A 13,640-nucleotide genomic window follows, 5' to 3' on the forward strand; every position below is an offset into this window, starting at 1 on the left:
AATAGAACCAAATTGAATGAGCCACTAACAGAATTAAGCTCTTGTCAAAATTATGTTTTCTCTCTTCGTTGTTGATACTTTGATAATTAATGTGGTATTAAGATACTGTAGTTTTGTGGTAAGGTGTTCTTTCAGTATGGCTTGGTGAAAAAGTCGGTGCATAGGGCAGAAATAATAATTGATATCAGCACACTTACGGCTCAATTCAACAACATTTATTTCCATTATTCTTCCTTTAACACAAGGGGAAGGATAAGTCTAATTCTCTATAGTCAAACATTTGAGTGAGCCTATCTATTCAAAACAAGCTCACATGGTTGAATCGTTTGGTAAACGCCACGACGTTGGGTGCAACGAGTAGTTTGTTCTTTTTGTTCCAGGCACAAGACACCAGCTCGTCCGGAGTGATCTGAACGAAGACTTGAAGGTCGAGGAGAGTGAGTTGAGATGCAAAATCCTCCGCAGATACTCGTAACGCCTGCAAAAGAACAGATCTAGCTTTATATCGGTGTGGCGGATAAAAATCTCAATCTAATTACAGTTCTACAGGATTTTTTTTTCTTTAACCTATTAAGCCTTATTTCTTAGATCTTATTTCTCATTTATATTAGGGATCTGTCAATTCCATTTTCAACTAGTTTACACAGTAGTAATATCTGCCTGTATGCTGATGATGTTACTTTTAAAATCAGCAATTCATCTTTATCAAATTTAGAAAATCATTGTTCTGATACTTTAAATATGCTAAATACTTTTTTAAATTCTCATCAGCTCTTGTTAAATTTAAGCAAAAGTAATTTTATGGTTTTTACAACAGGAAAAAGAAAACAAATTGTGCAGCCTGTAATTCAATTTCAAAATAATAAATTGGAAGAAATCACCACAACAAGGTTTTTAGGATTAATTGTAGACAAAAATCTTACATGGAATAAGCATGTTGACCAGGTAGTCAACAAAATTACTTCTGGTATCCATGCTATTAATAGAATGTCAAAATTTTGCTCAATAGAAACCTTAAAGATTCTTTATTTTGCTTTTATCGATTCATCAATATCTTTTGGCATAAGTATTTATGGCTGTACCTCTAAGCAAAACCTGGATAGAATTCTTACTCTTCAAAAAAGTGCAATCAGAATTATGTTAAATTTAGAATGGGATACTTCCGCTCGTCAATATTTTTCAAAATTGGGAATAATGACTGTGTATAGTATTTATGTTTTTCATACAATTTTACACACAAAAAAACTTTCTAATGCTAATTTGGTCCCTAAACTTGGTGATTGTCATAATTATTTTACCCGGAACAGAAACGAAATTGCTGTCGGTGTCCATAACTTGGAGCTCTTTAACAAAAAAACCACCTGTGCAGGGAAAAGGTTTTTGGACAAACTCCCAGCTGAGGTGAGGAATATTGATATTTCCAAATTTAAAAAAAAAAAACTTAAACATTTCTTAACTGATAAAACACTTTATGGTTTCGATGAATTGTAGATTAGTTTTATTTAGTTTTAAGCCTAGTGACACCATTCAATGTATGCGACTGTATACCATATGAATAAAGATATTTTTTCATTTCATTTCATTTCATTCATTCATTTCATTTCATTTCATTCATTCATTTCATTTCAAGCCACAACGATTTTTCATAGATATACAGTAGAACTCCAGCTATTCAAACTTAAACTAAGCCTATCCAAATCTCTTAAAGAAAGAATTTTTTAAACCTAAAAAAAGTCATAAGAAAAGTTGTTAAAGGAAGCAGAAGTTGTGATCACGGAAAAATCGTCCATGGTGTTGTAGACATGATCATCGTCTCCGGCAATCATCATCATCCTCTGCGATTGGGGTGAAAGTGTGAATTTTCCAATTGCAAAATCTTTATAGACACAATTTGCGATTGGGATAGCAAAAGCTTGGTTCAATTAGGCCTGTTTTCTATAAAATACCCTAATTTTAAAAAAAAATCCAACTATCAAAATTTTTGACTATCTGCTAATTGGTAGCAATCGGTTTGAATGACTAGAGTTCTACTGAATGGTTCAACACCCAATTTGTACCAAGTAAAATGCTGTACCGAGGTAAACCCCTAGTATTAAGTTCTAAGCTTGACTACCAGACACATGAAAGTGAAAGTGTGTTGGTATTACCTATGAATATGATGGCACATAAATATGCATGTGGGATACGCACAACGACCACGACGGACACAACTTAACTATTTATTGAACATGATTTTGAATTAAAAGTCCGAACATTTTAAAAATCAACTATGGAAGTGTATTCAAATCAATATGACTAATTTATTTAATGCAATTTATTAATTACTGAAATTCAATGAATTCATGCATGTTGTATTTTATCAAAGTGTCAAGTGTATGCCAATATATAATGTACGCTGAAATAATATAAGGTCCAAAAGTTCTAAATTAAAATACCCCCGCCGCAGCAAACCTGCAGACTAAGCGAATTTCCATTTGACTGATTGGATATACACTGAAATGTCTACTTAAAAATATAGCAGTTATTCCCGATTTAAATAGAATTAGTTTAACAAGTACTTAGGTTTGCTGCATCAGGGAGGGTAAAACTGTTTTTTTTTAAATGTTAATAGTTAGTAAGAAATAAAAACATTTTCCAAATTTGATCAAAATATGTTCATAAACAAGCAAACTACAACAGTTTACTCATTCTCCATAAGAATAACATGGGAATTTTAAATTTACAATTTTTTGGAATTTTCTCCGTAACCATTAGGCGCATAATAACGCTTCAATATACTAAATTATTTTTTTTTTAAGCTCTACAAACTGGTTTGGAAATAAATTGCTAAATTTTATGTTTTTTGGGTCAAAAAAGTTATCGTGCTGACGGACACATATATATATATATATATATATATGAATTTGAACGGATGGTGTTTTTGGCCTCTAGGGACCTCAAAACGAAAAAAAAAATCGGTCCCGCGTCCAGGTCTTACCATGAGTACTACGGTAATAGCTTATTCCCTATATGGGAAATTCGCTAAAAATGGACTTACATGATTTTTGTGAACTGAAACCAGAAATAACCGTGGTGGTATATTTTGCTGAGTAAAAATCATTTTACCAGAAGGTGAATCAGATTGTCATTTTGCCCAGAACAACAAACAATAAACCTAACCAATGAATAGCTGTGGTATTACTAATATCGTTGTTTTGTCATGACAAATCTTTCTGATAGCACTCAGATAAAGCTTTGCTCAATTTTATCATACATTTGGTCAAAGTTGTCATTCTGTACAAATTAGATTTATAGTTCCTAGAAATCTATTAGAGGAAGTTTAATGATGTGTTGACAAGTAAAAAATTAAGACTTTGGAGTTGTTTAAAGGAGCGAAAATTCCAATACTTAACTCTTAACATGATTTGTGTAAAGACTTCTAGGAACCAATAACTAATTGATTTTTTAAACCTTCAACACATAAATTTGCAAAGAAGAAACAAACTGAATTTCTATTCAAGATATTTATTTTAAACTAGCTGGCCCGACAGGTCATCCTGTCCTAATGTGGTTTTATGTCAAATGCTCGTTCATTTTCAAGATGAGCTCGTTCGCATCACTCAATCACATCCTGGTTGAAGTTTATTCGTTACGTTCACTCACCTTTTGGTTAAAAATTAACACATGTTATTGTATCTTACAGTTTAATGAAAACATTTTCCTCCAATGCTAATGTAAAGGCATTTTTTTTTTAAATTTTTAAAATCAAATTACTAAATAACAGTTGGATGGATTATAAATTTCCTTACATAAAAACCTTCCTCTGGCACTAAGGAACACAAAAAAAAGTATCATCCAATTCGGTGCACTCGTTCTCGAGTTATGGAATACTATAAAAAAAAGGGATTCATTTGTATTTATATAGATTTATTACACATTTTTGGAGATAATTATCTTTTGACAATACACAGCTAGACAATCAGTTTTCCAAACAAAGCTCCTGTTATTGAATTTTCCCAATCTCCCAACCACACAGTAGACAATCGACAATAAATACCAGAGACTAACTGGTAATTAATTTACTGAAACTTGTGGACAACTTATGACTACAGTTCATACTTCACCACACCTACTGAGCTTTGTGAACAACTTCTCATTGTTTCCCCACCCATAGACACCACACAGTGACTAAACTGTTCAACCGTGTCACACAAGGCCTGTAGGCAGGCAGGTTACCAGACTCAGTTAGTAGATTCCAAGCTACCTGATGCAACCTGCCTGAGGTAGCCTACCTGCCGACTGGTCTCATGCAAAAGCGGCTTTAGCAACAATACTGACCTCCAAGACAAGTTGGTCCATAGATCGCAGAGACACCTGGGCTGGTAAACTCTGTGATTTGCTGTTAGATTGCGACTGGACTCCTGTGGCACTGGAAAAAGTCAAGTTCTTGTGTTATAACAGGTAGATCACCAGTAATGAGAAAGTTTACAAATAATGCCAATGGACCTACTTTTGGGAGCATGTGGTTCTACAGTAGCCTCGATAGACCGGTCTATGGTTAACATCCGTGTTAGGCAACTACACAACAGTCTGCTCTTCAACTGAACAGAGGACCTCAGACACTGGCCACTACGCAGTTAAGAGAAGAAATCAACTTAGCGGCCTTGTACAGAAGATGGTCTCGCCAGCTGAGCTTACTGTCTAACATGACACAAAGTACTTGGCGGCACGAACAGTTTGGACCGAAGTCCCCCACCTTCAATGGCACAATGGTGTAAAACCGCTTTTTGGACAGAATCACAATCTTGGTTTTGCTTACAGTGAGCGAAAAACTGTGATCTGCCAACCATACTTTGATTGTAAACATGATTCGGTTCAGTTTCAGCTCGGCCGGCTCAGTGCTACAAGCAGCTAACAATGCTGAAATGTCATACTGCCACGGCATCAAACTTCTCAAGATATTCGACAGTGTAACTGGAATTTAAAACCTTGTTCGGTAGCTGTTAATAATTAGTAGGTATAAACAGGGTGTCCAAAAAGTCCCGAGTAGGTTAAATATTTTTCTAAATATTTAAAATAGAACTACAAAACTTTGCACAAAAAAATCTATTTTATCACATATTCAGTGATCCGCTCCTTCCTCAGGGGAACGGCCCACTAGGAGTCAGAAGAAAATCTTAAAGTTTTGTAGCTCTATTTTCAATATTTCAAAAAATATTTAACCGACCCATGACTTTTTGTTTTTGGACACTCTGTACAGTTTGGCCAAAACTTCTGTGCACGCGGACAAGTCGCTACTAGCCGAACTAAAACATATGGGTGACAGTCATTGGCAGAGCTGGGAGTAGGGGTGAGTCAGTCACACTGAGTGACAAAGAAGACACAAATGTTTTCACAAAAGTACCCCCGCCAACACCTCACCAAGACCCGACCAGTTTTGGGCACGTGCACAGAAACTTTGGCCGAACTTTATTGTGGAATAGACTTTGTAGTTAAATTATAGCCTTTGTTACAAATCTTGAAATGAAATATTTACCCGAGATTGTCATAACAAGGCAACGCTGTACTGATTGATTCCGCAGTTGAAGTGCGAGAGATCTTCTTTGGAGAGATCTTATTCGGAGTATTTTTAGGAAGTGTCACAGGCTCAATGTCACAATCTCTTGTCTTTTTTTCATGTTTCTCCTGAGAAAATAGGCCTAACCTGTATTTTTGTTCACCAAGAACATACTAGAAATGCATACGTCATTAACTTTAAAAACAAAAAAAACTACTAAAAGAACACAAAACCAATGGATTATAATTTACAAATATTTTGGGGCTAACTCACATGATTCAACACATTTAAATCTGGGTTAAACAAGACTATACATACAGAAGATTGGCTACAACTGGTAGACAATGACTAAAAACTAAATTTTTCAAGGATCTACAAACTCAATTTTAATTAATCAAGAGTACAATCATGACCACAATAAATATTAGTATGCTTAGTAAAACTGCATGGTAAAACTTTCCAATAATATTAACAAAAAAAGTATTTACATTTTTATATCAAAACTCTTTGCAAAGGTTGATTGATCATGCCTTATTACCAATTAGGTTGAAACGATGTTACCTATATAATTTCATTAGCTGTGATTACAGCAGACTCCCAATTTTCTACAGGTGGATTAATCACGCTGCAGATTCAACACTATTGTAAAAAATCAAAATATACCTTATGTATTACCATTGTAAATTGAATGTAGGTTATTCAGCAGATCACAAAATGTTCAGAGTTAGAAGGCCTATGTTACAGTTAGATTATAACTTAATATAGCCTTTGTTTACTTCACTGACCACTGAATGAGTCACTGTTTACAGCCAATAAGTAGCTACTAAGTTACGTTTAGTATGTGTTTTAAAATTGTTGCCATTAAGTTTACAAATTTGTTTTATAAAATATACATGTTCGAAACAAAGTTAAAATACATGAACACTGTATTTAAAATGTTTTTACGCCACACTACACTGTTTTTACGAACTGCCCATGCAAGGATTTCGTCCAGAAAACTAATCAAATGGGCTTCATGACTTATAACTATACTGTAATGAGTTTTTACCGGACACCAGCTGAATATATTTGGCAATGAGTGGTTATAAACAAAAACATAACCTCTCGAGAGGTTATGAGTACAGTAGAGCCACTGATATCCAGCCTTGATTTTAACGGTCTCCTCTTTATCTGACCCCTTTTAGGAAGCCTATAATAAATAGTTTTCTCACAGCTTGCAGACGTGTAGATGCAAGCACTAGTCTTTGTGACTTGAGAGTTCTTACTATTTATCTGTTTGTAAATACATTTTACTGTGTCACTTAGTTAAGCTAGTTGGCCTAACCTCTGAACAGTTGGTTGATTGTTTTCATTAGTACAGTCATAGACAAATAGAATAAATATAGACTGTCAAAGGAAGGTTCCGGCGCCCACCACTAGGGTTTGCCGTGTAGTTACGGTGCACACCGCTGCAGGCGGGGAGCGCAGGAGCCGAATGCGACCAGCAGATGCTGCAGCGGTGTGCGCCGTAACTACACGGCAAACCTAGCGGTGGACGCCAAAACTCCTGCTAACCGCAGCACAGCTGACGGTCTATATTTATTCTATTTGTCTATGGTACAGTACATTTAAAATGTTGTATTTCACAAAATGGATTAGAAAGTTGATTAGAATTGTATGTACCATTCAAGTTCTAATGATCTACAAGGTAAATGTATTGCAATTTTTACCTTTATTGTGATGTAAAAGGTTATGGTTACCTGTAATAATATTTTAACAACTTTAACCTACAAATTTCTTTTTTTTATTTTTAAAAATATGTTTATTATCCTAAAAATAATTGCAGAACATACTTGAACGATACTTTTAACTGCATATATTGATTACATAAATTATGATTAGGTATGAAATTGTCACTTTAATAGTAGGTTGGTTAATCCGGCCAGGGGGCTTTGTTCCGTGGTGGCCGGATATGAGGGGTTCTACTGTAGCGATTGTTAGTGCTTTGTCTAAAGGACTATATAAGTGGTGGGAATATATACTAAGGATTTGTACAGTTTTTTTTATTGTTAAGGTAGTATGGCGTAAAGTACAACTGTACCGCTCGTCCAAAATGTGTTTACCAGATTTGTATGGTAATCCCACATTCACATTCGTCTCACAAAGGAACAACCACACTCATCCAGTGAACACCTAAGTTACTTTCAGGACTAGTAACGTATAATATTGGGCCTACATAAACCTTTTTTAGATTAACTATCTATATTCAAAGTCAATATTTAGTTTTTCGCGGGCATATTAGGTTAGGTTAGCATTAAATCCACAACCACTCCATATCGTGGAAGGAAGAGGCTACTGTATAGTGGTTCACCTCTATGAGCCGAAGAGTTGAGAGACTGTCGCAGGAGATGTCCCTTGACATCTCTGAATATTTCATTTTTGCCATGAGAGCACATAAGGAATTATTCCTAGAACAAAATATAAATACAATACTATTACAAACAAGTTAATGCCTACAAGAAGTAAAACCAAAATAATTATTTTACATTGGGAAATCACTTTAAATAACAGACTACCTGGACTTTTTTCTTTACAAAGTCGGTTGGGTCTCTATTTTTTCTATAAAATCTATTTTTTTGCAATTAATTAAGTTACACTAAGCCTATGTTTAATTAATCTATCTAGAATGTGTCACCAATAAATGGGGAGTAAATTTGGTAAGCCTAACTTAATTATCCTTGCTCCAGTGCTACAACTGAAAGAAAATTTAATCTAAATTAATTAATAGGTAAGAAACTTCATAGCCTAGGAAAAATATTAAGTGGATTTGGACTGGGCGTTTTCTATATTAATTTGGTTAAGGTTATCAATTATGTTAAGGTTAAGCAAGGGGTTTTTTTATGTTGTGGTGTTTATTTACCCCAGTGGCACTTTGCAACGTTATGGTAATTATTTAGTATAAGTGCCTCCAAACAAATATTTAATTTTGATGTCTAACTTTATAGTTGTTTACCTCCTGAATCCAAATATAGGGTATAGGCCTACCGGTACCATTATTTGCAAGCATTTTTGAAATAGTAATTTTAAGTGTTTTTCTCAGGAATTTAATTTTACAAAAACAGTCTGCAGGTGACATAAACTAAGTTAACAACTCGATTCATTATAACCTAAACTTTACCTTCCTAATCTAACCTATCTTGAAAACACTTAATGCAGTCACGAATTCACATAAAGCACGACCTACCATCCTGACATGCCTAAATAAGAACTACATGTAATTAGTCCACTAGTCCATCTATATCTCCATAATGTGACGAAATTACTTTTATAGAAAACATTATTGACTACAGAATCACTTGAAATGTTTTAGTTATGTTTAATCAACGAAGTTATTCTTCTCACCAACCATGTTACTCTCTTCACTTAACCTTAACTTGTGACGGTGGAGTTGCTTGTCGTGTGCTTGAAAAGAGTCAGCTGCAGGCTTAGTTAACCCACAGTTCATTCCAATTGTAATGTTATACATCCTACCTTGTTTATTGTAATGTTGTATAGTTTGATGGTGATATCTTGAGAAATATTCATCAGCGGTGAAAAATAATGGTATAAGTATTTGGATCCAGGAGGTAAAAAACTATAAAGTAAGATATAAAAATTAACATTTAAGGCCTTAAAGGATTTAAGGCTTACAGCAGCATTTTTAAGTACGAAAAATCAAATTTCCCTCCCCCCCCCTTTTTACTGGGAGGTATTCCATACCCCCCAGCCCCCCGGATGGTGTCATATCAATGTGCCCCCCCAAATCTATGGTTTACGTGACGCCTCTGATTTAGCCTACACATCATAAGTTGTTAGTAACTTAACTTAAGTTATACCTAATTAATAAAAGTCATTAGGCCTACCGGTATAATATTACTTATTAAACCAGATAATAATCGATACAAGCCTAGGCCTGTATCAATTAGGGTATTCATCTGATACTATATCGTAACTTAAGCAAATGCGCAAGTTAAAATATAAGCAAATGCAACCAAGGCCTAGATAGGCTTATGTTGTTTGTATGATGTTCTTTAGAGCGGCTGCACTTTACGTCCTACACTCATTCAAATGAAAATATCGATCAATAGGCCTATAACTTATCGATTATTTTCTATCGATTTTTAATAGGCCTATCGTTTTAAATTAAATATCAGCTGTAATTATGATCAGTTAAGTTAGTTTATCTTATATTTGTAAATAAACAAAATTAAAATATATAGGCTAACGATTTAACTTAAAATAGGATAAAAAACCAAATTACAAATTATAGCCTCATTCTAGATACTAAACTTAGTTAAAATCTTCCAGGATATAATTGTTTCACAGCTTTAACGAAGAAAAAGAAAGGGTCTTCCTTAGAAATCTTAACATTCCTACGAAACAGATTCTTAACTTATTTAGCAAAATGATACGATAAATTTTCCCCTTTTATGCCAGTTCCCAATGATTTTTTGAGTCATCTCCATGAAGATTCAGTCTGGGTATGAGCAGAACTTACTTAATTGGATCCACGAAATTTCTACTATGGTTGACTGAGAAATGGTTATAGGTCTTAACTGAGATTTAATGTAGGCTACTAATCCAAAATTTCCATAGGTCTGTTACCATGGTTGTGCTCAGGTTTCACGTATAGTAATCTTGCATCCATTTGAAACAATTTTCAGGATTACCTACATCATATAGGCCCTACTCTGACTAAGTTAAATTTCCGATGTAATTCGTGGTGAAGTTCTTTAAAAATGACTTTATTTAAGTTATACAATACCCCGCCGCAGCAAACCTGCCGACTAAGCGAATTTCCATTTGTCTGAATTGATTTTCAGTTAAATATATTTTAATAACATTAGGTTTAACGAGTACCTAGGTTTGCTGCTACAAGGAAACTAATAAAGTGTGTTTTTGAGTAAAATATTGATAGCTTAGTAGAAAATAAATAAATTTGCCAAGTTTGATCAAAATATATTCATAAACAAGCAAACTACAACATTTGACAATATTCTCCATAAGAATAACATGGGAATTTTAAATTTACAACTTTTTTAATTTTCTCCGTTACTAATAATCGAACAAAAATACTTTCATATACTAAATTATTTGTTTTTTTAAGCTCTTTAAAAAGGTCTAAAGATAAATTGGGAAATTTTGTGTTTTGAGGGTCAAAAGTGAGAAAAACCAATTTTTACCCCATAAAACCCCCCGTAAAGCCCCGTTCCCATGGTCCGATCATGCTGGTTCGCGAACTCATTCAAGTTTATCCCGCTTTACACCTTTAAACCAAATTTCATCAAAATCGGACAAAAATTACTCAAGTTATCGCGTTCACGGACGTATATATATATATATATATATAAGTCTATATATATATACACTAGCTGTACCCGCGGGCTTCGCCCCGTTTAACTTCATAAGTATTCGCATGGCTCATTCACGTCCTGGTTGAAGTTCGTTCGCTACGCTCACTCACCTTTAGGTTGGAGCTCGTTCGCTGCGCTCACTTGCCTTCAGGTTAGCTCGTTCGCTACGCCAACTCGCTTCCAGGTTGAAGTTCATTCGCTACGCTCACTCACCTTTTGGTTGGAAATTAGCTGTTGTCATAAATAAAAAAAAATTAATAGTGCTGCACCCTGTTGGTAATCCGTGTAACTTTTATGCTATTGCACATCATAGAACAGAACCAACTTGTTTAATTGAAACAGCTGTTAAGATTCATTAATTCCTTTTAAATATGAAAAATCATAAGATTAACATGGGGAACTACAGAGCCACTGGGGCGGAGCCCGAAAGGATTTTTGAGATATGAATATGCTTTAATGTTAATCGGGAATGTGAGCTATCATCATGCCAAATTTCAGCCCAATCCGACCAGTAGTTTATGCGTGATTGAGCAACAAACACACACACAAACATACACACAAACATACACACAAACATACACACAAACTCACAAACTTTCAGATTTATAATATTAGTAAGATAAGATATATAAAAATTTGAACGAATAGTGTTTTTGGCCTCTGGGGACATCAAAATGAAAAAGTAAATCGGTCCCGGGTCTAGGTCTTATCGTGCCACCTACGGTAATAGCTACTTCCCTATAGGGAAATTCGCTAAAAACTAAGCTATTCCACGGTTCCCATGGACGGCAGTAAGAGTTTCGTGACCGCCCGCAGTCGTGTTCGTGCGTGGCAGTCTTTGGAAGTCCTCGATTCGCGTCGTTTGTCCCCGTCAGCCGGCGCTCGACTCGTTGGTCGCCGCTCACGCCCCGCCACTCGAGTTTTCTCGTTCACGTAACTCGGTTGTACGGCCTCCTTGTTTTGGGAGTCCAGTTACGTAATCCCAATGTGGCAACAATTCCTTATAAGAGAGTATTGTATTTCCTCAACGAATTCCATACGTTACAAAATACCGCATTCCTCCGTATACTCGCATTACTCTTCAATCGTCACAAACATTCCCAATTGTTCCCCCTTGTGACCGGGTTCTCCGACCGACAAAATTACCAAATGACTAGAACCTTTGTAGGTGAATAAATGCCAGTTATTACTAGCAAGCGCTAGTATAGTCCTAAAGATTTTTGGGCTAGGGGTAGGCAGGCTAGCATTCTAGTGACGGAGGCAAAAAAAAGGTCCTATCTCAACTTACTACTAAGCGGAAATACGCTATCGATAAGTTAGACAGAAAATGCGAAGGGAAGCGAGAATCACCGAGTTTGGCGTAATCACTGTGTTCTGGTTACCAAAAAGACATACAAATTGTCACGAGAATATATCAAAATAAACAAAAATGTAAATTTTAAAACAAAAACAATGCAATAATCGATGTATAGAATACCGCAATCGAAATAGTGAGTAGGCCTAGGCCTAAGTTAATCATAATATCGATGAATCGATATCGAATAATCGATATATCGATCGATATTTTCATTCGAATGAGTGTAGGATGTAAAGTAGAGTGCTGCCTTTAGGGCCTAGGCACGAATACTAGAAAAGACCCGGTATGGATCATTAACATCAACAAATGACGTTTTTGGCCCGAATGTAAAGAAATCCATATGTTTATGTAGTATAGGGGGTTTGTTTACTTTCGGGCCAAAAACGCTATTTGTTTATGTTTATGATCCACACCGTTTTTGGCCCGAATGTAAAGAAATCCATATGTTTATGTAGTATAGGGGGTTTGTTTACTTTCGGGCCAAAAACGCTATTTGTTTATGTTTATGATCCATACCGGGGCTTTTCTAGTATTTGTGGGCTTAGACCTATGAAGTTTATCAGAGTGTATATTGGACAAAACAGATAGGCCTAGGCCTAGTCTAATGTGTGGTAATGACAGTTTAGGCTATAGCGTGTAAGTTAGTAGGCCAAAACACCATAACTGAGCTAGGTAATTGTTAAATGGATAGTAACAAAGGGCATTACAAAGATAAAGACTTACCTGTGGGTAGTTGAAAACGTTATTTAAATGTTACAGGTCGTATCGCCAAACACGCAGCTTAACTTACGTACAAATCTGATCTCTAACTGGACCCATAATCTTACTTACTTATTAAGGCTAATTAATTAATTAAATGAAAGTATGTAGTCACGTGACCAAAGTACTTGTGGGTATGAAATCTAAAATAGGCCCATATATCTCGATAAAAGGAAGTCTTCGACAACCATAACAGTTTATTTTACACAGAGACAAGACGACAAGACGAAATCGAAAATCCTTCCTCCTGCCTAGGTAGGTATACAAATTAATAAAACACCATCTGTTCTGTTCTGAATATTTTTCCGCTTTAGTGCATGCATGCTTACTGTTTTTTTTTCAATTTTCTATTTCAAATAGTTTTTGATGTCTTTGTCTCAACAAAAAGACCAAAAAATACAACACGACTATACAAACGCGTTGATTAAGTACACTTAACGCGAATACATTAAATAAACTTATTGTCTGATCAATAAACAGAAGCTTATGCTCTTTTTATAAATCATCTAAATTCAAACTTGTATTGAAATATTTTTTTATTATTGTATTTACATTTTAGAATGCCTATTGTCTTACATTATGTGAAACAAATTTACATTTTGTATACATTTCGTAT

At 35.0% G+C, this 13,640-nt stretch overlaps 1 protein-coding gene across 1 annotated transcript in view; it reads right to left on the reverse strand.

Moving 5' to 3' along the window:
- Window positions 1-13,271, reverse strand: part of LOC128995484 (ras-specific guanine nucleotide-releasing factor RalGPS2-like) — a 30,572-nt gene extending 17,301 nt beyond the window's left edge. The window contains exons 1-5 of the mRNA XM_054420503.1: window positions 12,989-13,271; window positions 7,887-7,983; window positions 5,516-5,664; window positions 4,318-4,408; window positions 314-478 (exon numbers count right to left, since the gene is read on the reverse strand). Coding sequence (XP_054276478.1) covers window positions 314-478; window positions 4,318-4,408; window positions 5,516-5,664; window positions 7,887-7,961 — 480 coding nt within the window. The 5' untranslated portion in view covers window positions 7,962-7,983; window positions 12,989-13,271. The remainder of the gene's footprint in view (window positions 1-313; window positions 479-4,317; window positions 4,409-5,515; window positions 5,665-7,886; window positions 7,984-12,988) is intronic.
- Between the last annotated feature and the right edge of the window lie 369 nt (window positions 13,272-13,640).

Source organism: Macrosteles quadrilineatus, unplaced genomic scaffold (genome assembly GCF_028750875.1).
Source record: "Macrosteles quadrilineatus isolate MER2022 unplaced genomic scaffold, UCM_ALF_1.0 Scaffold_5__1_contigs__length_97177068, whole genome shotgun sequence".
NCBI classification, from domain to species: domain Eukaryota; kingdom Metazoa; phylum Arthropoda; class Insecta; order Hemiptera; family Cicadellidae; genus Macrosteles; species Macrosteles quadrilineatus.